This window comes from Magnolia sinica, chromosome 10 (assembly GCF_029962835.1).
Source record: "Magnolia sinica isolate HGM2019 chromosome 10, MsV1, whole genome shotgun sequence".
Lineage (NCBI taxonomy): Eukaryota > Viridiplantae > Streptophyta > Magnoliopsida > Magnoliales > Magnoliaceae > Magnolia > Magnolia sinica.
In genome coordinates this window covers 8,130,947-8,157,907 of record NC_080582.1, presented here as the reverse complement: position 1 = coordinate 8,157,907, position 26,961 = coordinate 8,130,947, and the positions used below count along the sequence as shown (strand labels likewise).

The 26,961-nt window shown below is 39.1% G+C and overlaps 2 protein-coding genes across 4 annotated transcripts; one reads left to right on the top strand and one right to left on the bottom strand.

The window, feature by feature from the left end:
- Positions 1 to 375: 375 nt before the first annotated feature.
- On the top strand, positions 376 to 10,689 carry LOC131257906 (zinc finger protein CONSTANS-LIKE 9-like). 3 transcript variants are annotated; one of them, XM_058258839.1, is made up of 5 exons: positions 376 to 423; positions 3,356 to 4,110; positions 4,888 to 5,112; positions 7,658 to 7,977; positions 9,847 to 10,689. In XM_058258839.1, exons 2-5 carry the CDS (start codon positions 3,532 to 3,534, stop codon positions 9,974 to 9,976), a joined length of 1,254 nt encoding a protein of 417 aa, XP_058114822.1. In that variant the 5' UTR covers positions 376 to 423; positions 3,356 to 3,531; the 3' UTR covers positions 9,977 to 10,689. The 3 variants fall into 3 exon arrangements, with proteins under 3 accessions (XP_058114822.1, XP_058114823.1, XP_058114821.1); XM_058258840.1 differs by lacking the exon at positions 376 to 423 and adding an exon at positions 1,453 to 2,692; XM_058258838.1 differs by lacking the exon at positions 376 to 423 and having other exon boundaries at positions 1,453 to 4,110.
- A 1,866-nt stretch (positions 10,690 to 12,555) lies between these two features.
- LOC131257905 (protein FERTILITY RESTORER RF2, mitochondrial-like) lies at positions 12,556 to 26,961 on the bottom strand. Its single transcript, XM_058258837.1, has 5 exons — positions 26,811 to 26,961; positions 25,757 to 25,834; positions 19,394 to 19,545; positions 14,272 to 14,347; positions 12,556 to 13,190 (listed from the first exon to the last, which is right to left on the bottom strand). Exons 2-5 carry the CDS (start codon positions 25,812 to 25,814, stop codon positions 12,994 to 12,996), a joined length of 483 nt encoding a protein of 160 aa, XP_058114820.1. The 5' UTR covers positions 25,815 to 25,834; positions 26,811 to 26,961; the 3' UTR covers positions 12,556 to 12,993.

Genomic DNA, 26,961 nt, shown 5'->3' with positions numbered 1-26,961 from the left:
TAGAAACCGACGGACGGATTTGATTTGTCACAGACGTCGCTGCGGGCGCCACGTAGCTTCCGACAACAGGAGCTTCCTGTGGCAGCGGCGGCGCAACGAGAGTCAACATTTTTCTTAAATGGTGCAAAACAAACATAAGAGTCTACAAACACTAAGAAAATGCCCTCCACCATGACAACAATCACGAAACTACCCTTCCCAGTAGTGGGACCCACTTCTATGCACTTTTATCCTAAATTCCTCCACCATGGACTGCGAGAATCCAGATTTCTCTCTTTTTAGGGTTTTCTTCTTTAAATATATATATTTATATATATATATTTTCTCTCCATCTTTTAAAACCAGCGACTGCAAAAAGCTCCCCACCGAGCTTTTACTGCTCTTTCCTCCTAAATCTTGTGCCTGAAGATCTACCAAAATTCGGTAATTCCACAAATACCCTACCCTCTTCCCCAGCTTCCTCACTTTCCCAGCTCGAACGGAGTTTTTCGGCCCATTCTTAGGCCTTCTTTCGATTTCTTGTGAAAATATCGGATTTTTATATTCAAGCAGCTGTTTTTTTTTTGTTTCGAGAAACGTTGATTCTTGTGGTTTTTTGTAATTTTGTGAATATGAATGTGGAATTTGAATTCATGTGGGAAATTTTGATATTTTCTGTTTTTAAGCCTTTTTTTTTTCGTTTTCCTGTGAAAATTTGGAATTTTTTTGGTGAAACAGACGATGTGGTTTTGTTGCTTCGTGGATATTGATGTGGAATTTGAGTTCTTGCGAGAAAGGAAAAAAATAAAATTATGTCCATTTTATGTTTTTTTTTTTTTCCGGTTTCCTGTGAAATTTTGGTATTTTTACGTTCAAGTTTCGAAACGTGCTATTTTCTCTTTTTCGTTTTTGCTAATTTTAAGATTTTGGTCTGGAATTTTAGTTCTTGTGAGAAATTTGAGATTTTGGGGCGAAGTTTTGGGAAATTACGTTCAATTAGTTGAATTTATAGTGGAAATAGCTATATTGTGTAGGGTTTCTTTTGGTAATTTTGTGTATCTCATGTGGAATTCGAGTTATTGTAAATAAAAGGCTAGTTTTTGGGGGGCGAATTTTGATAGTTTTCTTTACACGAGTTCCATTTTTGGCTATTTGAGATATTTGTAAAATTCAAAAGTTTCTCTGAAATATGGTTTCTTCGGTTTAATTCTGATTTTTTTTTTTTTAATTTTTTTTTTTTCGTTTTTGGTGGAAAGGTCCTTTCTTTTTCATTTCCGAATTTATGGAATTTGATCAAATATGTTGGAAATTGTAGCAATTGAAGTTTGAATGATAGCTTCGGCAAAGAAATTACTATAAATTGTAAAAAATTAAAGTGAAAACTTTGGGATATTTCAGAAATGTTAGGACCTTTGGGAAATTGTAAGTGAATACTTTTGGTGTTTTTATTTTTTTACTTTGATTGCTTTGAATTGAAGTATGTAGTGTCAGAGTCGGAATCACCATTGTTTTTCTGATGGAGAGCCACTATTTATGTCCATTTTGATTGTTTGTTTACACCCATTTTCCCAATTTGGGAATTGAAATTGTACACTTTTATACTGTTTCAATTCCCAAATTGGGAAATTGGTGTAACCAAAATTAGAAGGGATGAGCTCAGATATCAATTCCCCCTTTCGATATCGGGACACTCTTTGATGAGTTTTGCTAAGCCCGTGTGTGCGTGTATGGCCCTGTCCATCTACATCTTAGTGTGCATGCTAACGTGGCACACGTGTGCAATATTCGAGCAGTCTTTGAGGTGGGCCACACCCTGTAGATTCCCTATACAGAAAATCTGACAGGTTAACTTATCAGGTGGGCAAACTTGATTTTTCCTTCCATTTCTGGGCTAGAATATGTTCACAGTATGGCCTATATGGACTGATCAGATCTAGCAGATGTTTGCCATATTGACAATGGACTAGTGTGTGGGCGGGCTAGGTTATCCATGTGTGTGGGCATAGCAACCTCTTCTTTTGATTTCATTGGCTGCAATCATGTTTAGTTTGTGACTTGTTGTAACACATTGGTGTATTTGCAAAATGGGCTATACTATGGTATGGATTTGGCGCACATTGTACGAGCGATAGCAATAGATCCACATTACGTGTGGCATACATGTAGGTTGATCCCAGCCATCCAAGCTGTAGATGGATAATAGCCTGAAATCATACTGATTAGGTGATTTTAACTGTCCAATTGGTGGTTGTCAAATGGACAATTGAAAAAGGTAATGGTTAACAATCCAAACGCAATCGGGGTTTGGATTGGTAATATTGTTCAATCAGTGCAACTTTTGGGCTATCCTCCATTCATGGTGCAGCCAATGATTTTGATGGTCCTGGACTGATGCCTATGTATGCCATTGTTCTTTGATAGTGGTTGCTAATGGTCTGCCTAAAGTGTGACAAGCTATGCTCCATTCATGGCGGGGCCAATGATTTTGATGGCCATGGACTGACGTGTGTGTATACCATTGTTCTGTGATAGTGGTTGGCAACAACCTGCCTAAAGTGTGGCAAACTCTGCACTGTACTCTCTCCCATTTGAGACATGGAATTGTGGAATTTCTAGCTGGAATTTGTTCTTTCTGTTGTTAAAATGCCACGAGAACAGAGCTATGGCATGAACAATTGAAGACTGCAGCAGCCTTTCAGATTGAAGGAAACAGGTCTCCTTTGGCTTTCTATGGTATTCATGCTATAATTGCATTAAATTTTAAAATATTTACGGGGAACTTCAACTAATCTTTTCCTGTATAGTAAGTCATTTTGCTCGGAGTTCAAATTTGCTAGGTATTGTGCTTCTTGTAATTTGAATTTTGATTCATTGGTGATTCTAACGGTGTTTGGAGGATAATGTTCCAAAGATGTTGCCTGGACACCAGAAATTTGGCAACCCTGATATCTGTCACTTGTTAATTGCTAAAAATGCACATTTTTTGCCCTGTTCCTTAACAGTGATTAGCTGTATTTGTAGCCATTGTCATGTGGTATATATCAGTCTGGAGGCATTTGTGTTGTACTGTAGTTCCGCAAGTAATTTATACCAGAATTGGCAGTTTTGGTATTTTATAGAAGATGGGTGCCGTTGGTGCCACCATTCGGAAAAAAAAGGTGGCATTGCTGCCTAGAAGCCACATTCTTGTTTTCTTCAGGGCTATCAGTGTGCTGGGTCTGGGTTGGTTCAGTACTCAGATTTTGAAATGATCAGGATGGTCAGTTCAAAATTTCGATTTGGCTCAGCCCAGGGCCAGTCCATTGACAACCCTTCTCCTTTTAGTCTTTTGCTGGTCTTGTTAAATTGACTCTAATAAATTCTCAATTCTCTGCAGCTGCCATTGAAGGTCGTACCCACTACCCACATTTAGTGCGATTCTGGTGCATCTAAGAAGCTTATGGAAGAAAGTTGGATGATATCCCAGGAAAAGATTTGAACGCTGAAGAAAGTGCAATAGTCTGCCTTTGGGTTCAGTTTGGTTTTGATTCCAGAGAAGGGTTAAAGCGAAACATGGGTCCTCTTTGTGAGTTCTGTGGGGAGCAAAGGTCCATGGTATATTGCAGATCTGATGCTGCTTGCTTGTGTTTGTCTTGTGACCGCAACGTTCATTCCGCAAATGCGCTTTCTTGGCGCCACTCGCGGACCCTTTTGTGCGACAGATGCAATTCACAGCCTGCAGTAGTTAGGTGTGTTGACGAGAAGCTTTCTCTCTGTCAAAATTGCAATTGGAATGGACACGGTAGCACTGGCTTGGCTGCTGGACATAAAAGACAACCGATCAACTGCTACTCGGGCTGCCCTTCGGCAGCGGAACTTTCTAGAATCTGGTCATTTATTGAGGACTTCCCTTCTACAGCAGATTCAAATTGTGAGGAAGGGTTCGGCTTGATGAGCATCAATGAGAATAGTGTTAGCAACTATTGGGGGCCTCCAGAAAGCAGTACGGTGGACCCAGTTGGCACAGGGGTGCATGACCTGGAAAATTCAGATAAATTTGATGCTTGGTTGGGATCCTCTCCAATGTCTGCATTGAATACTACAGCATGTGCAGATCAGCCGGTTGGATCCATGGACTCAACCACACCCAAGGTAATAATGGTTTGGAATACTTATTATCTACCATCCAGAAACTTTCCATGTATGTGTGAATTATATAATGTGTCTGTGTATGTCTGTGTATGTCTATGTATGTCTATATATTAATGCTTTCCGTAGTTGCTGAATTGTTGGCATAAAACCTTGTATGAAGTGTACTTAATAGTTATCATGATTTGTGTTAACACTACACTAGCTGATGAACTTCTGAGGAACATAAACTTGGCTTGTCATAATTAGGGCTGTTAACCTTGAAACATTCTTTTTTGTGCAAATAATAAAAGTTGAATGATCATTCCTTTGATGAAATTATTAGTCTCTTGGGCTTGATTTTTAGATACAGATATACCTCATGATTCAGAAAGTTTCATGCATTTGAGATTAATTTTTGGCAAAAAGGAAAAAAGATGAATATTATTGTGTAGAAAAAATGGGTTGGGGAGTATTTGAGTTGCTACTTGATTCCCTACTGTCTTTGGATTCCCTCACTGTGTCAACCTGGTTCTTAAATAAGGTTAAAACAGATCTGAGTCAAAACCATCTCATTTACAAATTGGCATGGAAATCCAAGTGAAATGGCCATACAATTTGTTTTTTAATGGTTGGCCAATTCTTGAATGGTATTATTTAACAATCTCCCAAGTTGTGAGTTTTCAGGTGTCCAAACAGGTCCCAGAGTGACTAACTGATTTGTATTTGATCTATATTTACACATGGGGCAGTGTCTCGATTTATTTGACTACTTGTTGATCATTTCTGCTTATTATGCAGCTATCTTGTACTGGGACAAAAGCCCTTGAACTATGTCAAGATGATGCTCTATATGAAGATTTCAGTATGGATGATGTTGAGTTGAGTTTTGAGAACTATGAAGAGTTCTTTGGCATATCTCAGAACCAATCAGGACAGCCTTTTGAGGATGCTGATATTGATAGTTTGTTTGCAACAAAGAGCATGCCTGCAGCTGGGACCAGCGGTCAGGGCGATTTTGCAGAGGTTTGCTCCTTTAACACATCCTTACTTTTATTGCTCAGGCTCACATTTGGTATCCTTCTTTCACATGCAATAACTTTTCCTCCAATATATGACTTAATATTGGTATTTGATCTTTGCAATGAGTTCTCCTTCAAGTTAACCTGTTTCTTTTTTTAGCTCACATGACTTTCATGGAAATATTAGAAGGTTAACAGTGAAAAAGAGAGCTTTCTCTCGGAACTGTGGAAATCTTGATTTAACAGGTTCTTTTTGGGAAATGGTTTTACTCACTCCTTTTTGTTTTTAGAGAAAACTGTGGAAATGGAAATCAATCTGTACGCCTAATTGTGCTTTTGCAAGCAGAGATAAACATAGCATGTGTGGAAATTGATTATCATTTCCACAGGTTTTCATTGTTTTCCAGCAATCCAAAAAAAAAAAAAAACCAAACTCAATGCAGCCATGTCCACATTTGACGCCACATGGTCTCATCTTCTTCGACTTTTCTATTGTAGTTAAGCACTATTTCCTTCTCGTGTGCTTTTGTGTTTTCCGGTAATGCATGTCCTGCTTCCCTTCTGTCCAATTCCTTGTCTGGAAGGAGGTTTGGAATAGCATCTTCCACGTTCCTGAAATTGTTGTTGTTCCATTCTTTTACCTTTTCCCAATGTTTTAAATAGTGAATAGCGTGTAGCATAGCGTTCACCCCTTTGAAGTATTGAGGCGTAAGCTACATAGTTTGGAGCGTAAGCTATATGCCACTTCTAGATTTTTAATTAAGGTTGCGCTTGGTTGTATCAATTTCATGATATTCTGCACCAAATTAGACTGATTAAAAATGAAATTTAACAAAATTTCATGATATTTGTGCTGACAAAACTGATTTAATATTGTTACTTATATTATTTTACTAAAATCATTGAAAAGATTAACTAATTTTTATTGCAAATAGAAAGATGCAACAAATCATTCAAAACATTAATTGATTTTAATGTTGTAGTGAAAAATAATTTGTAATGTGAGCTACATAGCCTGTAGCATAGTCTATGTAGTGTGTAGCATATGCGGATTATCATGTAGCGTAGGCTATACGTGACTTAAGCTATTTTCATGAGCTATGTAGCATTAAGGCTAAGCTACGCTACATAGTTTAGCTTTTTAGAACACTGGCTTTTCCTTGAACATCTAAAGCTTCAAGGAGAGTTTCTGACCGTCTTGACTCTTTACTTGGAATCCTTCCCACCATTCCTTCACTTTAAGCTTGAAACCGTTCCCTTTCAAACACACGAGTCCAAACCTGAATGGGATTGGAATCCATTTTGTAGCTTGGAGGACGACCGTGGGGCTATGCTCCGAGACCGGGTGCAGATTAGTCACTTGCAACACTTTAGGTTATAAGGCTTCCCAATCCCTGAGATTAAGAATCTATTGAGTGTTGAGATAAACAGATATGCCTGATTGTTTGTTGATGTGAATCGCTCAAAAACATATTTTCATGCTTTTGTCACCCTTGTCCCCCAAATCTCTCATGGGGTATCTAGGAGCAGTACCAATAGGTAGCAAGATGAGGGAAACTAGACTTAGATGGTTCGGTCTTGTGCAACGGGAGACCAAGAACTGTGCTGGTTATGAGCGAGTGCAAGTTGAAGGCTCTAAAAGGGCAAGGGGAAGGCCTAAAAGAAGATGGGTGGAGGTAATAAGAAAAGACTTGATGACCTATGGTTTAACAGAAGTTATGGCCCTTGATAGAGTGGAATGGTGGAAAAGGATTCATGTAGGCAACCCCAATTAGTTGGGAGAAGGCTTTGGGGTTTGTTTAATAAAATCTGTTTTTCAAAGGTTTTAAGACTTGGTACATGCGCCCAACTCAGTAATGACAGGATACATTACAATTTAGCATTTCCTGAAAAACAAGATAAGTGAATGGAGAAATGCTAAAGCGATTCACATGAGGAGATCGAAGAGGCGATTCGCAACACATGGACATATATGCCACGTGGCACCCATATGCAGGATCCAGGCTGCTTATTAGATGGTGGCCAACATACATGGCCCAAAATCAGGAATTTACACTCATCAGGTGAGGCGATTCATTATCCCCACCCCAACCCCCCCCTCTTGCCATCCATTTTCCTCATACACAAGTCTGACCTGATGAAAGGACAAGTCTGATTCTTGGGGCAGTGTATGTTCGCTGAGATCCCTTCCTGTTGAACAGAGCTGACCTCACACGTTTTTTTCTTTTTTGAAGTAATGGATATCAGAACATGGATCGACATCTTTACCATCATATCCTTGTCCCAGCTATTTGGGGTTGGCTAATTCTCACAATTGCTTGGTGATAGAAGTCAATGACAATGCTTGACATCCCCCGCCTATTTTATGGGCTTGGGACTGGCTGGCATAGCTACTGGTCACAACATGGATCTTATGCAATATGTACACTAGAGCACACACCTTGCATTGTTCCCTTGCCAAATCATGCAAATTATTGTTGGAAATGATGTACGTATGGCTCATAAATACTGCAGATGGTCGATTTGTTAATCAGCTTGTTCTTTCGCAGGCATCTTCAGCCAAGAAGGCTAAAGCAGCACAGGCAGCATGCAGCAATACGGTATCTTCTGATTCCCCGATGTTGAATCGTCGGGCCAAATCTGACTCCAACCTCTGCTTTCCGGCAACGCAAGCACATTCCAGCCTCTCACTTTCATTTTCAGGCTTGACTGGTGAGAGCAGTGGTGGAGATTATCAAGACTGCGAGATGTCATCAATGCTTCTCATGGGTGAGCCTCCATGGTATTCTCCTGGTCCTGAAAACCAGTTACCAACGGCAAGCAGGGACAGTGCTGTTATGCGCTATAAGGAAAAGAAGAAGGCACGCAAGTAAGTTCATCTTACATGCACAAGTAAATACACATACACATGCATATGTACATACAAAAACCTATGAGGTTGTATCCTCTATAGGGATAAGGAAGCTCCCTGTACCATGCTTGCTTCTGGATAAGTGGGCCCCCAATCAAAAGGCCTTGTCTGGACCATTAGTCAAGTTCACTCTTCATGGCCTCCAATGCAAAAGTCATCCCAATCGGACGATCATATCCACGTTGTTACAAAATCATATCTTTGAGAAAACCTAGCAATATTTGTGACACAAAAAGGGTCCTTTTCTCTGAATAATTTGTGAATAATTTGATAAGAGGTGTGCTCGAATACAAACCGACCGACACATGTCAACATCAGGACTTTAGCCTTTGAATCTGGGTCATCTTCCAATGATCCAAACTGTTTACATAATGAGTCTCACCTTGTATGATGGATAAACAACAAAGAAAATCTTTAAGTTGAACAGTTTTAATTAACCCTTTGGAATTCAGCTCGGTCACCATAACTTTGTGTAATCGAAGGGTCGAGTTTATTCAATCTGAGAGGTCTTTCAGGCATCCCCCATGCAAGATAAGTGCTATAACATATATGGTTTGGGTTATTGAAAGGGACCCAATTCGAATTGATAAAGCCCCAAATCATATGGTAATACGTTGTATGTATTTGAGCAAACTTCATTTGATGATTGGTAATTTCTTCATGAACTGCAACTTATTTGACACTAATACCCATATTATTGGTGAATTATTCATTATTTTTTCAAAAATCCAATCACTTTGGTGAAAATTACTCTTTTTTTTTTTTCCTTTTCTTTCAAGGAAAACTCCCCGATATTTTTCTGAAACCTCTCATCTCTCTCTTTTCTGGATTGATAATTCGAAGATTTTAATAAATAAATAAATAAAAACAAAAAAGAAGACAAGGGCAAAAGGAAAGACCACAAAATTACAACAAAAGCTAACCCACCCAAACCCAATAAGCAAAAGAAAACCAGGGCCAGGAAATTACAAGGCTATCACAGAAAGACGTATAACGCTCTGGACAAAATATGAATAGAATCCAGGGAACCGGCGAGACAAGAATCCCCCCGAATCTTTAGTGGATGTGCTGGCTAAAAGTGGAGCTGCTGTGCCTGATCTGTTGGTCATGGATAGAAGGAATTAGTAGATTAGTTTTAGTCTTAAGCCATGTTGGTTATTTTGTGTCCCTGCAGCCTTTTGAGTTCTGTGCCTGTTGCCTGTTGCTTCTATTTTGTTTTCTTTTGCTATCTGCTCTGTTACTGTAGTGTGTTTTTAGTTCTTTCTTTTCCTTTTAATAATACATAGATTACCAATGAGAAAAAGCCTTGCTGAGTTATTTCCAAATACGAGCAGGTAACACTGCCTATCAATCCAAACTCCGGTCTCTTCTTTTATGACTACTCCTTTTCTGATCCACAAATAGCATGTTTCAGATCATCTTAATTAAATTATTCTTGAGAACCATAGGCAATTGGATGGTTCAGACATAAGATTGATGATTGGAACTTCTTTTTCTTTGTTACGGACGACAGTGGCCATTCATTTTGAATGACACTCATTAGACGGATAAGACCATCCAAGTTGATGTATTTTATGCGAAGTAGTCCATGAAGAGTGGTGGAATTGAATTGACAGTCCAGGTCAATGATTGGATTGTCCATGTGTCCAGGTGCAGCTACTGGCAATGGACCATTTACCCACACATACACGCACATCCATTAATCATTACGACTGGTCATATAATTGCTGATGAAAGATCATCTCTGCCGTCACCCTAGTGGTTGGAGACTACCATGTTAGTGATGTGAATGAATAACATCAATCTTTTTCCTTTTTCTATAAACAGGTTTGACAAGAAGATACGGTATGCTTCTCGCAAGGCTAGGGCTGATGTGAGAAGGCGTGTGAAGGGGCGGTTTGTGAAGGCTGGTGAGGCTTATGATTATGATCCAATGTGCCAGACAAGAAGCTACTGAGGAGACGGACTGGAGTTTCCAACTATATTTATAAGCGAGAGGAAGAGCTGGCTTGAGATTAACTCAGAGCTGATAATACTCTTGAGGTAAAGACTGATATGCCCTTGCATACCTTTGCAATGATGAATGCATCCTCCTATCACGGATGTGATTGCCATTTAAAAACAAGGTGGGGTTTTGGTACTTGGCTTGTAGAATACTTGGGTGGAGAAGCTTGGTTTTCCAGATCTCATCTAACATTGCCGGACTACAATTAATCTAAACAATGCTGTAATGGTACGTGCTGTTTACAAGAATGGCCAGTTCTGCCCAGGACAAGTCATGCTGCTGTATTGATCCGTGTTCATATTTCCCATCTGGGTTTTTGAGGACAGGAGACGGAAAGGAGTGATCTCTTACATTGCTGATTCGCCTGCCTTATTTTCTTCTTCTTCTTCTTCTTCTTCCTTCTTTTGAAAATCCTGCTGTGGCCTGACTTGTGGCAGCAGCGCTGCCTGTCCGTATGAAAGAAGCCTTTACTTGAGATGTTTATATTTTTATGAATTTTCCATGGGAAATATGTAGCATTTAAATGTGTGTAGCTGAGAGAAATCAATCAATTTGCAGCATTAACATGTGTAAGAAAGCTGTAAAAACAAAACTCGGGTATTTGGGTTAGTGTTATAGAGAAGCTGTGAGCTGTGGATCTTTAGAAATAACCCTCTTTCATTGTATTTTGCTCCTTACATTTTATTCAGTTGTATGAGTGCATTTTTTAAAGAGAAAACCGTTTGGCTACAACTAATTGTATGTTAACATACAACACTTTTTCTTAAGCACTTGCCTTTTTCTTGCATACAAGCAGCTGTAGGTTGTCTCTTCCTGATTGGGAAAAAGATGAATTGTACTTGGGGGGTTCGTTTGGTAGGTGTCATTTGGTGTGAATTGCTATGAGTTGGTGTTGAAACATGAAGTGATTGTGTTTGGGAGCTGTGACACCAAATTCACGTATTTGATAACTCTCCCAATAGCAGCTGAATCTGACTTTTGGAAAGGGTGCTTCTAAAAATACACACTCAGCTTCACAAAAATCTTCCTATTTCCATGGTTGAAGTGGGCCATACCAAGGGAAAAGGTTGGGAGAGCAATTCCTACCGTTGATGTTTACCATTAGATCCGTCATCCCAAGCTAGGTCTAGGACACAAGTTAAGGCTGACTTGGTTTTCCGGCGGGCAATGGAAATAGTTAGGAGAGACATCCACCCCTTGGTTTTTTTTTATTCTTCAGGCCCACCATGATGATTATATGAAATCCACTCCAACCATTAGATGACACACTAAACTTTATTCCTGGGGCCCAAAATTTAGCCCTAGCCGTGATTCAGGTGGGACACACAAAGGGAAACAGTTTGGAGGGTTGAGTGCTGCCTTGTACATTGTTTCCAATCGTGTAGTCTACGTAAATCATGGATGGGGCTGCATTTTGAACCCTGGGCCTAACATGGGTGGCACACATGGTTGGGGTGGATTTCACAAAAACGTGATGGTGGCCCATGTGAGAATCTGAGCTTTCCATTGATTGTGAATGGTAGCAGTGCAGGCTAAGACGTAGGAAGTAAAACCGACCATAACAACAATTTCTATGGCCGTTCATTTGTTTTCCATGCTGTGTGGCCCACTTAAGGTGTGAAATGGCCTAATTTGGATTTAGACATTATAGCCCACCTGATGAGTTATTTGGCTTTATTTTCTTTGTATAATTTCTATCTTATATATTCTTTGAAATTGTGGGCTTGCGTTTGCTGACTTAGTCCTCTAAAGGCAGCAATGGACAGTTCATAATGGTGGGGACTCACCATAGGCAAAAGCTGCTGCTAAAAACAATCTAATATGACAGATGGGCCTGATATTTAGGCCACGGAGAATAATGGTGGGGACCCATTTTTGAAGATAAAAAAGTATTGCGTCAGCATTTTAGTATTAGTCGACCCACCTAAGGCTTGAAATTTCCTCATTTTGACTCACATATGTACTAATTTGAGAGATTAAAGCTGATTTGCTTAAATTAAATTATGTACTACACGATTCAATGCAATCCAATTACAATTGGGATGATAGGTTGCCAAACACGTCCATTTGGATTCCAATTCATACCAAATACTAGCGACATCATTAAATGAATTCCATTTCATACCAAATACAAGCTGTGCATCATTAAATGGATTCCAATGTGCTACCATATGAGCCCTTAAAGGTGCATCATTAGCCCTAGAGCCAAATGATCAAGTGTGCCAAACATAGTACTGTGTACAAGATCCCCAGAGGGAAATCAGCTAGGGTTGGGCCTTGTTAAAACATTTTACAAAACATGGCCTGTGGTCGACATGTAAAAATCACTCCAGCTTCAAAATCAGACTCATACCCCTATCAGATAGGTCAATTCCCATTCCTACTCATATGGTGGTCATGGTAAATGTCTGATAGCTCAAAAAATTGAGAGAGAGAGAGAGAGAGAGCTGGTCAGAGAGAGAGAGAGGGTGAGAGAGAGCTGGTCGGTCCATTTATCAAGCGAGTTGGACATGCAGGAATAAATGGACAGCTTAAGGAAAATGGTAACTAATGATATACAATCAACCATCATGCGCGGCCACTCTAATTTTTCAATAGAACATGCAACAACAGGAGCCCACATATGAAATTTCCAAGTGCCGGTGAGTTTGTGGGGACATGGATATTTCACCAGCCTTTCATTCAGAATGACCAAAATTCAACCGATGGACAGAGTGGATTATCGAGCACAGGGCCTGGGTGTCTTATGTAGTGCTTGAAACAAGTGTAGTAGAGGACTACAGTCCTTGCTATTCTCTTCCTGCTGGATCTCCATGTGCATCGGCTATGGTTAGAGAAATTCAATCTTTTCTATTTCACAGAAACCAGAATCAAACGAATATATTTGATATTTTCTAATTAAAAAGAGAACAATAAAACAGAAGCAATTTTCCCTATCAATATTTATCATATTCCTGTTCATATGCTCCTTATCTCCTCCGATCATTCCTATAAGGCCCCTCACTCTCTTGATCCTTGAGAAATCCAAGGAAAGCAAGCAGGCCAAAGAAGAAGAACCCACCTGACCATCCATGGCCACCGCCGCCACCGCCGCCACCGCCATCGCCATCGTCACGTGGGGGGAACCCAGTTCCACCATCATCAAGCTCAGGTGACTTTTCCTTGCCTGAAAACCAACACATAAGGCGCATCCAGAAAATGGAAGAGATGTTCACATAGAAGATTCATTTCTACTGAACACCATGCAAATGATATGATATGCTGCACCATAAGATCTCATCTAGGGCGAATCAGACCAATCGACTTTTTATGTGGGCCACACTCGTACAATTGAGTCAATCATCGTCCGTCTATTCATGTTGATGGTGTAGCTTGCCTGATGAATGGATCACCTTGGTTACTGCTCAGGTGATCTTTATAATGTGACCCACCTTTTGCATGGATTGGATATTGTACACAACTCAGTGAAACATTGGGAGGAAAGAAGAAAGCTTTGCATGTGAATGTTCACATACACTGTGTTATGGGAACATTTCTCAAGAGGAGATTAAATTACATGGTTTCTGTTGCCATGAAAATAATACAAAACAAAGCTTCAAAAAAAGAAAAGGGAATAATACAAAATAAAAATATTCATAATAACAGAAAAAAAAAAAAAAAGATTTATGAGACTCCACACTAAGACTCAGTGTAAGTGAGGTGCACACGCACGTTTTGAAAGCAACTGATTTACGGAGAAGAAAGCATCAAATAAAGACAACCATCTTCGGCCAAGTCTTTTTAGCCTTTTGACTTCTTGGGTGCAGAGGCCTGCGATCTGCTTGATTATTGGGCCAGGTTACAAGGTGAAACCTACTGATGGATGGCCTGGATTGCACGTGTGCCATGATGCCACGTGGTGGCAGATCAACACATGACTCAGATTAGCAAAACTCCAGTCCACACTATATTATCCCAGCCAGTATTTCAAGAAAATAAGACAGGAATATAGGAACCAGCTAAGCAATATGGAAGAATTCACTGATTGACTTGAAAATCTGCCAAGTTGACTCAGTTTGGTCAAGCTACAGGTAAAATCCAAACTCTTTGGCTTTTCCTAAGAAATTGTCCTAGTTGATGAAGGCTCCAACCTGAATTTTATAAAAACAGCTAGTTCTCTAGAAATGAAGAGATACATTTGCAACAAAATTTGCCTTTAATTACTGCATTGCCACTAATCATACAAACTAGTAATGAATAGATGTTACCTTGAATTGGCGCAATGGTGATTGTTGAAGATTGGCGAGTAACGGTTTGGGTTTGCTCTGCTCCACATCTTGCATTCTGCAAAAAGAAACCAAACCCATGTGAAGACCTCTAACGCAATTCACTTTGGACAGCACCAGTGCCTATAACACATGGATCTCCTTCAAATCCCATGGTGGAGCATGTATTGGATATGAAATGAAATGGGGGCAGGGTAAGATTTCCATTGTTAGATATGCACACTGCTATACCCAAATGCTTTATACTCAGAGATTAAATATTAAACATTATTAAAAATAAATAACAAAAATATTTTAATAATATCCAGCGTGATATGATTCTAAGCGAGTCTGACACTTTTACCCATGTGAGAGGTTTTAGGCACAAGGGAATCAGATCTTGAATTGATTTTGGCAAAAATTCATGATTTCGATCTCCAAGAAGTGGGCGATTTGTCGGAAGTAGACAGACTTGAGAGAGCGGATTTGAAGGCAAAGTATGTCTCTCTTTCCAAAGAAGAGGAAATCAAATGGCAGCAGCGCTCTAGAGCCTTGTGGTTAAAGGATTGGGATAAAAACATGCGATTCTTTCATAGTATGGTTAGTGGTTGCACCCGGGTTAACAAAATCAGTAGCTCGGTCGTCAACGGCGTTAGAGCTACAAAAAAAATCTAATTTGTGATGCAGCCGTCCGATTTTTCAAGTCCTTGTTCTCTTGTGATCATTGGAGGGGGCAAAGGCTGAATAACCTATCTTTTCCTCGCCTCTCGGCTGAAGAAGCGGATTCGATTGAAAAGCCATTTTTGGAGGAAGAAGTTGAATCCATTCTTGACTCCATGTGTGGGGATAAGGCTCTTGGGCCCAACGGTTTCTCAATATCTTTTTATCAGATTTTTTGGTCATCGCTTGGTGCTAGAGCTGGGCATCGAGTCAAGTCGGACCGAGTTAGGGCTGACTCGACTCGATCCAGTTTTGAAATAGGCTTGACCCGAACTCGATCCGACTCGATACCGAGTCCAACATGCCTGACTCGATCCGAGTTCGGTCTAGCCTGGATTGATCCGGACCGAGTCCAATCCGGTCAGAAGTACTGAGTCGGGTCGAGTTGGCACCGAGTCGGATTGAGAGATGAGGGAGGGGAGAGGAGAGAGAGGAGGAGAAGGGTGATGGTGGTGGGTGGTTGCCGGGCTTGGAAGAGGAAGAGGAGGTTGAGGGAGGGAGAGAGAGGTTGGGATCGGGTCGGGGTAGTGTTAGAGAGTCGGGTTGAGTTGGGTTTCGGATCGAGTCGAGTCTAACCTGATTGAGTTTCGGGTCGAGTCGGGTCGAGTTACTGGGTAACTCAAACTCGTCTCGGTTTGAGTTCAGATTGGGTGAAGCTTACTCGGTTTGGACCGACTCACCCATTCGGTTCGGGTCGAGTTGGACGAGTCGAGTTGGCCGGATCGGTTCATCCCGTGCCCACCTCTACTTAAAGCCAACGTTATGAATTTCTTTCATGAATTCTATGCTAGAGGTCGCCTTTCTAAAGAGCTCGGAACTACCTTTGTTGTCCTTATTCCAAAGACTGAAGGCGCGGAGATAGTGAAAGATTTTAGGCCTATAGGCCAAATGGGGGGTCCTTAAAAGATCCTTGCCAAAGTCCTCGCCTCTAGATTCGAGAAGGTTTGGTCTTCAGTAATCTCAAAGAATCAAGGAGCTTTCAAGGCCGGAAGGCAGATCCTTAACACTATTCTTATAGCTCACGAATGCATTGACTCCAGGCATAGGCAAGGAAAAGGCGGTATTGTTTACAAGCTAGACATAGAGAAGGCTCATGATCATGTAGATTAGGGATTCTTGGATTATATGCTCGAAACAATTAGTTGTGGAGCTAAATGGCATGGTTGGATTTAATCTTGTATCCAATCTCCTTTCTTTTCTATTTTGCTTAATGGGCCCCTATTCGGCTTTGTCAAGTCTTCTCACGGTATCAGGCAAGGAGACCCTTTATCTTCTTACCCCTTCATGGTCATTGGACAAGGTTTTAGTAGGATGCTCTATAAGGCAGAGGAGACAGGCCTAATCCATGGTTTCGAGGTGGCTAAGACGGAGATGCAAGTTAGCCATCTCCAATATGCGGACAATTCAATCCTTTTTGTGACGCATATTTCACTTCAGTCAATAATCTTCGGAAAGTTGTGGCTTGCTTTGAAGCGGTGTCGGGCCTTAGCATCAATATCTCTAAAAGTGAGATGGTTGGAATTCATCTCTTTTGTGAGGACCTTTAGCAGCTAGCTAATGTTTTTAGATACAAAAGGGGATCTTTCCATCCTCATATCTCAGGCTGCCCCCTTGCATAGAAAAACTTGCAAAACATCTTTAAGATAAGGTCATTGAGAGAATCGAACAAAAATTGTCTATGTGGAAGCATCACTACCCTCCCTTGGGAGGCCATTTGACTCTCATCAAATCGGCCTTTTTCCAATATGCCCATATATTTCATGCCCCCTCTTCAAATGTCCAAAGTCTGTGTTGGACAGACTTGAGAAATTACGGAGGGACTTCTTTTGGAAAGGCATCGGGGACGAGGAAATTCAGCTTGCTTAAATGGGATGAAGTGTGTAAGCTGATTGTTGAGGGAGGAGCAAGCCTGAGAAGATTGGACCTCATGAACATCGCTCTTCTTGGAAAGTGGCATTGGAGACTCAATTCGGAATCAAGTCGAATGTGGAGGGAGCTTCTTTCTCTCAAGTATGGCACTCAGCTAGGCGGATGGGGTATAAAATCTTCACCTTTATATCGTGCATCTTATGTTTGAAAGGCTATCACCGCCGGTCCGCCACCGAGCAAATCTTCTGTCCAGGAACCTCCTTCGCATTGGGAAAGGGAAATCGCATTCACCTTTAGATTGACACTTGGTGCAGGGATCATAGTGTGCCATCAAGGCCATTACATAAAGGTAACGGTGGCAACTGTTACACGTTACGAGGTCATAACGGCCGTAATGAAAAAAATGATCCGTAATTGCCGTTAACAGCACGTTACATCCCCTATAAAGGTCATAATAGCCCCGTAATGGTCTATTACGGAACATATACAGGTTTTTCATATTTTTTAATCAACAATACGGGGCAGATATAAGTTTTTCGGGGATTTTTTTCAATGAATAAAAAAATAAAAACGAGAGACCGTAACGGCCGTTATGGGGCAGTAACAACCGTTACGCCCTGTATCGTAAAGATAACGGTGGTGGCCGTTACGACCACCGTTACCATTACGGAACACCTTGGCAGGGATAGCCCTTTACAGGACTTATTTTCAGATTTGGCCCATCTTGCCTCTAATCTCTTCATTACGGTGGATCATTGTTTTTCGTTCACGGGTGGGTCCGTAGTTTGGGACCCTCTTTGCAGGCGTAACCTGTCAAACATTGAAGTGAAAGATCTCCTCAAACTTCTCAACCATTTGAAGCTTCATACGCTCTCAATTCAAGATGAAGATTTTTTTTTTTTGACAAGTATCAGATATTTTTATAAAAACAAGAACAAAAACAACACAAAAGGAGGGCTGAAGAGCTGAGATAGCCCCTCAACTACTCCCCTAGAAAAAGAAGATTACAATCATTTAGTTTATCAACAGCATAAGCCCACTCAACTATAAAATAAATCACCCTATTGATAGTACCCTCTAAAGATTTAGACATATCATTAAAACACCTCCCATTTCTTTCTTCCCACAGAGCCCACCAAACATATGATTCAAGATGAAGATTTGTTGGTTTGGGAAGTCTATTCTTCAGGTCTTTTCTCCATGAGTTCCTTCTACAAATTGATCTCTTCACCGCCCTCATCCCTCTCATTCCCATACCTTCAGCGGTCCTATGGTGCTCCTTGGAGGATTGCCACTTTCATGTGGCTTGTCAATAGGAAAAGAATCCTGACCATTGATAACCTTCAAAGGAAAGCTCTCATTCTTCCTAACATTTGTTTGATGTGCATGAGGGATGCATAATCTATTGACCATCCCTTCATCCATTGCTCCTTCGCTCGAAAGATATGGGATAATTTTATCAGTACTTTCCATGTCTCAATGGTCATGCCGAAATCGATCGATCAGTTCTTATGGTTATGGCACGGAGGCATGGAGATTAAGGTGCGGAAGGCGATTTGGAGGCTTGTGACAATGGGGATTCTTTGGTTCATTTGGAGGGCTCATAACAAGCGTTGTTTTGAAAACAAGTTTCTTTCTATCGAGGAAATCATATTTTCGGTCAGATTAGCCGTCTCGGACTCTGGGCATTTTACGTTAAATCAGCAGCTAACGCTGATCTTTCTTCGCCGTTTTTTTGCTTAGCTCTTGTATTCTTTCCTGCTTTGGCGGTTTCTTAATAAAAATTTGGTTCTCTTTATAATATATATATATATATATATAAAAACATAGATTGGACATATGGTACATCTATATTGTCAAATACTGAAATGGTCCCTGGGATACATGTCAGATACTGAAATGGACCTATATAAATGGACAAATAACCTGTTGGATAGTGGCATGGACCTGAATATTGGATAAAGCCAGATGCTCCTCTATTAATATCTTGGATATTTCCATGACTAAGGACACATTCTGTTGCATGGAAATATTGCAATATTTCTTTTCTTGGTCAAAAATATTGTAATATTTCTCAAGGTTTTCCACCTAGCATTGGGTGACTTTAGTCAAGTGTAGCACTTACAAGATTCAGTTGCCATTTCTGCAGAATACCACAATGTGTGTACGTTTAGCTTGGAGTCGAAAGTAAAACATTGTAATATTCAGGAATCATGGAAAACATCGCAGCCTTGCGTCCAAAGCAAGTTACATCTTCAGTACCCATGGATGGTTTGACTAAGATTCTAATGTCTCGTGTTATTTATAGGATAGTGGATACCTTGTGTCCACGTGTTTGGAAAATGTGAGTCAAACAATATGCAAGTTCAGGTAGACAAAACATCAATATCAATGGTCTCAATGGGTTGTGTCCAGTTGCCTTCGGCCCATACCTGTGAATATCTCCAGGCCCAAGCCCAACATAAATCCATAATGGTCTTATCAAAATGAAATTGGTACCTATGACTTGCGAAAGAAGAGAAGGGAAGGCACTTACCAAAGCAGCAGCGCAGACCACCATGGAGGAAGGTGGCCGACGAGCATGTGAAACCAAGCTTCCACACCGAAATGGTTGAGATTGTATGCTGGGTATTGCCAGACCACATTCAATAAGCCGAATCCTCCCTCTATGCTGAATTTCTTGTTTGCCTGAACTCAGATGATACCACATTTTAAGTGAGAGATCAAAATTACTGTTTAATCAAGGCTCACAAATGGAACGCAAAACCCTATGTGAGTGTCAAGCTACACCTACAGCTTCATTGGCAAGCCGAAAACCATATGTCAGCAATATCATGGCCAAGGCTCAAAATCTCTAGGAGCACGTATCGGCAGGCCACAAAATCGATACATATAGGCAGTGTTGTCAAAATCCTACGATTTACGATTCACGATTTGAGTTGAATCTCAAGCAAAACGATTTAAATCCCACTTATCATTTTTTATTTTTTATTTTTATGATTTCTTACTTCTTAACTGGTCAAAACACACCAAAAAAATAAAAAAACAGGTCAAAACACCAAATTGATGTATGATTTATCTAGAATGTTTGTGTGGATGTTTGCAATCATTTGCCGACTTATGTATTGTGGAATGATAGTTAGAAATTCAAATATCTTTCTTCGTCAGTCTGCAGAATCAAATGCCACTTTTCCAATGCAATTCTACATTTAAGAAAGGTAACAAGAACATGATTATTAAAGCATCCTTGTATGCTTTTTAAGGAAATTTCACGAAAGACCAAAAAAAGAAGAAGGAAACATAAGAATCATTTAATTTTGAAGTAATACCATGTCATGATAGTGTTAAAGTTTTTAATTTTTTCTGATTTATTTATATTTTTCATATTTTTAAGAAAATCATAAAAAAAAAAAATTCTTACAATTTGCGATTCATACGATTCAACCCCTATTACGATTTGCGATATGATAACGATTTTGCATCGGTGTTGTGCTTTATCTATATATATATATATATATAGAACATTAGAAAAGACCTATGGCTTTCTTAGCAGTGGTCATGGTCTGAACCTCTCTCTCCAAGTCAATTAGAAAATACATGCATCAGTATCATTTTCTCAAGATACCTATACACATCTATCAATATTATATACATGCACTGGCCAACATTTTGAACCTTGACCACAGGCAAGGGTGGATGTGCAATCAGCTCACCTTCTCTTGTTAAGAAAATAGTGCAATATGTCATGATGATTATTGTGTCCCCTAACCATTCACATTTGCATCAAACCTGACCTTTCATGATAAAACCGAACTCATACTTTTCTCTTTTTCTAGGCAAACATCCCCTAAGGTCTGTTTGGATTCATTGAAATTGAAAAGTGGAAATGTCATTTCTGCCATTTTTATTTGTGGAAATTAAATTTCCAAGATACCCTTTTAAAGAGGAAAATCACGCAATTTCCTCTTTTCAATTTCCTTTTCTAAAACCATAGAAAAATAATTTCCTTGTGCTGAAGGAAATCCATATCCTTGTAATAAAAGGCATCATTAGTTGTGTATTTTCGCACGTGTATTTCCACATGTAACCCATTGTGAACTGATCCTAACCATTATATTTCCACATAGGGCTCATCATTAGAAGATCTTAACCATTTGGGCACATTACTTGGGGGAGCACCATTACTTGATCCTAACCATATGTATTTCCATTTGGGGTCCATTGTTTACTGATCCTAACCATGTATAGTTCCACATGGGACCCATCATTAGATGACCTTAACCATGTGGGGCCCATTGTTAGTCAATCCTAAGTTCCTACATGTGAATTTCCACATGAGGCCCATTGTTTATTGATCCTAACCATGTATATTTCCACATGGGCCCATCATTAGATGACCTTAACCATATGGGGCCCGTTGTTAGTCAATCCTAAGTTACTACCATGTGAATTTCCACATGGGGCCCATCATTACTTGATCCTAACCATGTGTATTTCCACATTGGGCATAATTACATGATCTTAACCATGAACCACTTTTACTTCCACATGGGGCCATGATATTCAAAAATTGTTGCGTAACCACCGTAATAGTAATGGTGGAACCCATTATGTGATATGGAGTCGTAACACTCATTCTGAAAGGAAAAGAAGAAGAAGAATGGCCCACAACAAGCCATTAACAGCCGTTACAGGCCATAACGGGTTGATATGGAACGGATACATTTTCCTTTAGAATAAATTTTGACCATTACTGAGCCGTAACAGCCATAAGACTGACCGTTATGGCAATCATTACAATTATTGAATACCTTGCATGGGGCACACTATTAATCAATCCTAACCATGTGCATTTCCACATGGGGCCCATTGTTGGATAGTTTTAACCATGTGGGGCACGCTATTAGTCAATCCTAACCAAGTTGTCATATGTGTGATGAGGATATTTATTGGTATGAATACTTCGTCATAAAATTTGTGGAAACTTTGGAAGCTTCCAAACAACGAAGATGGAAAATGAGGTGAATTTCCATGGAGAATTTTGTAGGTAAAAAAAAAAAAGCAACAAAATATGTGTCATTTTTTCCCAATTTTTCCTAGACCTCTTTCCAATTTCAACAAATTCAAACAAGCCCTTGGAAGAGAAATCTATCCAAAAAATACATAGTTTCTACCCATTTCAATAAAAATACAAGCCCTTGGAAGAGAAATCTTTACCCTCCCTATAGAAGCTCTACGCTGTTTAATGTTGTCTTGGCTTTGTGTGTGTACGAAAGGTGGCAGTGAGCCACATGGTCTGAGTCTAGCATTGCTTGTGTGGTGTCATTTGACATGGTTGATGTCATTTGTCACATCTGGAAGGTTGGCTAGAGGGTATCCACCATCCCCTTCTTAGGGACATCTCTTTGGGGTCATTCATTTTCATTTAGTTTGGCATCTTTATAGGACATTTCTGCGGCATCAAATATCTGTTCTCTAACTACAAAAAGGGACCATTTGTGACCTAGATTTTACCCTCGCATGGCATCATCAATTAAAACTAGATGGATGGCAACACTAAGGATAACAATACCTTTCAAAAAATAAAAATTCACTCGGGACAACACTCCCTCGATAGGATTTCTGATGCAGCTCAGGGACACAGTCCATGCAACAAGCAAAACATTAACTATGCCCAGCAACATCAGTTTGTGGTGACCAATCCTCCTATTTCCAGTAAAGGAAGCATGCACCATGCCAATGCATTGCAGTGACTAGTTCTTTTTATCAACTCGACTAGGCAAATTTTCAAGTACTTGAATAACAAAAAAGGCACATGTAGGGACTTAAATAGATCTATTTTAAGAATGATCAAGGGAAAAGATAAGAGTGGAAATCAAGGGACGGGATTTAGTAGGGTGCTTTGTCTTCTTGAGACAATGGTTTTCTCTTATTACGGGTGCTTTTACCCTATTATAGAGATAATCTCCTGACTCTTGTTTCACTATCCCATTCTCCACTGCTGTCTTTTTAGTGGAAATTTGGATTTTATTTATTGATTTATTTATTTATTTATTTTTAGAAGTAACAGTCACTTTCATTAAAAAAACTGGAAAATTACAAAAGAGAGATAAGCTGCTGAGATAGCGGAAAATTAGTCTCCCTCTTAAAACAGATTACAATCTGAAGGATGGAAAATAAAAACGGCCCATTCAGTGATGTAATAGTGAATTCTAGAGACTATGGACCCCACCGAGTTAGAAACTCCCTTGAAGCACCTCTCATTTCTTTCTTTCCACACCGCCCACCGGACAGCCAAAAGGGCCATTCTCCATATGATGGTTTTTTGGAATTCTGTTAGAAGTTATACACAAATTAGAGGACTGATTTGATAATAGCCCCCTCTAGTTTGCACCAATTTAGTGGCGTCTCTTATGGAGATGCAGTCCAAACTGGGGACCACAACTTGTCCAATTAATTGGTGGACCCCTCAATTGTGACCAATCTTTGGGACCAGACAGTCGATGAAGTTGGACCATACAGTCCATGCTTTTGGATTGGTTCTATAATCAGCAGTTTTAGTAAGCGAAATTAGCACGTTTCAGTCTAATTGTCTTTCTGTGCAACATGCCACTGTCAGAGAAATCTGTATCATGCAGTAGGCCCCACCATGTAGATCACCTGGCGCAAGAATCAGGCTGGTCTTCTCATCAGGTGGACCAAGCCTTTGTAATCAACGATGAACAACCAACAGTCTGACCAAACTGATACGAGGACAAGCAATCGTCATGCCAGAGCCTACCATTTGCATCACACAGATGTGTTACACAAGTGACATGTTGGCAGTAAAGATATGGTGAGGCGGCAAGTTAATGTACTTACTGGCTGTATGTGATCAGTTCTCATCCAAGTTGAGTTTGTTTACGAACTTAAAAGCCAGCAGTAGCCAAAGGAGGTTGGGAAAAAATATATATAATTACTTGTTGCCTACTTGCCTAAGTTTCTGTTATTAAAAATGGGTCTTATGCAATAGTAGTTAGTTATTGGCTTATATATTGTTATTTGGAGTCTAATTTATCATAGATAAGAAAGGTTTTAGTTGAATCAGTCCTACACATGGTTGGATAGACATGAAGTTTCTATGATAGATACTTGATAAAACCCTTTTTTTTTTGTTCCTAAGATTGGACAGTTTTTGGAGAGATCCTTCAAATTCAGTGACGAGACCACCTTGAATATTTTTGTGTTGAGATGCCCTGATCAGATCTTCAACTCGTGTAATTCTTTTATTTAAGAATCACATGCAACCTCAGTTTCTAGATGTTCCCCATCTACCCGTTCAGCAAGAAATTTGCTTCTAGACGTCAATGTTTTTTTAAATATCGACGATATCAGCCAATATATCCCACGAAATATCTGGTATCCCACTTGTGCGATATGAAACGCACAGGTAGTTCCGATATATTCCTCATGTTTGATCCAGTGAGCATTTTCAATTTTCGATCCCTCTTTTTTTTTTTTTTATAATTATGTTAAATCAGTGTCAAATGGTTATAAATTCATTGGTTCTTCATGTTTTGCAAGAAAAATCATGTAGTTGAAGGTTTGATTTTAATATCCATTGGTTCTTCATGTCCTTTATGTTTTCTTTCAAAATTTTCCTTCAACCAACTATCAATTAAGACTAAATTTGAAGTATTTAGGAGTATTTGATGAAATGATCATCACGTACACTTTAATTTCGAAACTTGAGTGTAGATGGTTGGATTTGAGAAAAATTCTCCTACTTCTCCTAAATTGCTTGCAATGTTGCACTCCAAACATGAAATCAAGCATGTATGAGGGCCGATCTACTGATTTGTTAAGTCATTGTCAATTTTCAAAAAATAAAAATCATTTTTAACTAAAAATTATTAAAATATTATTTTTTTTCGAAATTTCCCTTCAACCAGCTGTCAATTGAGACTAATTTCAAAGTATTTAGGAGTGTTTGATGAATAATCATCACATACACTCTAAATATTATACATTCAATTTGAATATAGTTGCATTAGTTCAATCAGACAGTACAAAGGAAACCTATTATGTGTTCTTCTTCTTTTCTTTTTTCTTTTTTTTTTGAGATATTATGATTTAAAAGGGTGTATTAAGGTCTTTTTAAAAAATCCCTGAAGTTTCACCGAACAATTCAACCGTTTTCCCAATGTTCCCCATGTTTCCCAAAAAGTGTGATAAATTACCTGATACAAATGATATATTCCATGCGATAACCGATATGGTACCTGTATCCCAAGGATGCAATACGTAATGCGATATTGATATTTCAAACATTGCCGCACATTTCATAGTGGTTACAGAATCTTATACTTTTTTTCCCATAGGTCTATGCAGCTTGTGAATTTAATGCTTTTGATATTGACACAGCATCCATTATGGAATTTTCTACCTAAATGTGTTGTTTCAAAAGAAGACACAGTTTTATACACCCGTGCAGCAATTTGCTGGATATTCAATTTCTATTGTTGTACTCACTCAAGGAGGGTTCATTAACTCTCTTATGTAGGTTCCATTGGCGAGACAGATACAACTTTGATTGCGTATAAAGTTATAGTCATGAGGGGAGAGTGATTAATAATGTTGATTACATCGGTGACATTTTTAAGGCTAACAAGAGAGAGAGCATAGAGGTTGGATTGCCTCAGGAGATCATGTATTTGCTTTTTGGCCTTAGGGGTGCCTTTAAAATTTTCACACTGAAAAAGATCCAATGCTTGGATGACATCTTAGCTAATTGGAGCCTCAAGCAGCCCCACTTGTCCTTCCTTGAGGATGATAATGCCCTTGTATTATCCTTTAATTAATATATCATGATTTATCAAAAAATAATAATAATAAAATCCAATAACAAGTATTCATGTACCTATAGGTCTCTTGGGGGAAACGGGAAGCACTGGTGCTATTGCACTCAAAGAAGACATTCTGATGGAAGCAAATAAACCTGCAAAATTCAAGTGCTCTGAATTAAAACCAAACTGACAAAGAAAATATTGAAGGAAATAAGTTATTTCTTGTGTGATAACTTGGGATGAATTGATATCTTTGGAAAAAAAAAACAATTTTCATGTTGAAATCTAGCCTAAAAACTAATTCATCCTCTAACTAACCATCTACTAACCAAAATTCGACAATTGGGTTTTCTTTCAATTACTTTGATATGTCCAAACAAATCATAGAATTGCCACAATTTCACAAGAAAAAGAAACGGAGAAAACATTTCTACCCTAACACAAACAATTCAAAAAAAAAAAAAAAAAAAACTCTTTCATCTTCAAACAAATTACAGAAATAACTATCTAATTACCAAGACCCGGAAATTGGGTTTTTTTTTTTTTTCCCAATTGTGTCGATACTTCAAAACAAAACATAGAATAGCCAAATCATTACAATAAAAAACAAGAAAAAAACAGATCAAGGATTTCTTTTAAAAAATGCATTTATCTTCTCACAAAACTACAGGTTAACCACCTACAATAACAAAATCCACCAATTAGATTTTCTTTAATTGCATCAACATATTAAAGGAAAAAAGGCATCAAATACACAAATCTTCACAAGAAAAAAAAAATCGAGAAAAACAATAATAATAGAGAAAAAAAATCCTTCACAACCGAATATATGAAAGATTTTCCAGAAAACCAACATAATTCTCACAGATTACGGATTAACAGCTATAATACCGAAATCCAGCAACTGGCTCTTCTTCTTAACACATCGATTTCTCAAAGTAAAGCATGAAATTTAAGAAACTTATCAGGAAAGTATTCAAATTTTAAGAACAGAACAAGGTTTCATCAAAGGCTTTTCTCTGTTTTTTTCTGTTATTTCCTTCTTCTTCTTTTTTTTGCTACACAAAAGAATTTGGGAGAGAGAATTAACGAATCTAAGAAATCCTTTGAAAAAATAAAAATACTAACCTGCTCGGCGGAGATTGCGAAAGGGCCGGTGTGAGATTTTCTCTTGAATTCTTTTGGAGAGAGAAGACGAGCGGAAAAGAGCGAAAAAGGATTCGATTTGCAGCTTCCTAGGGTTTTATGCGGAGGCGGATTTCCTGCAAAAGCCTTTTGC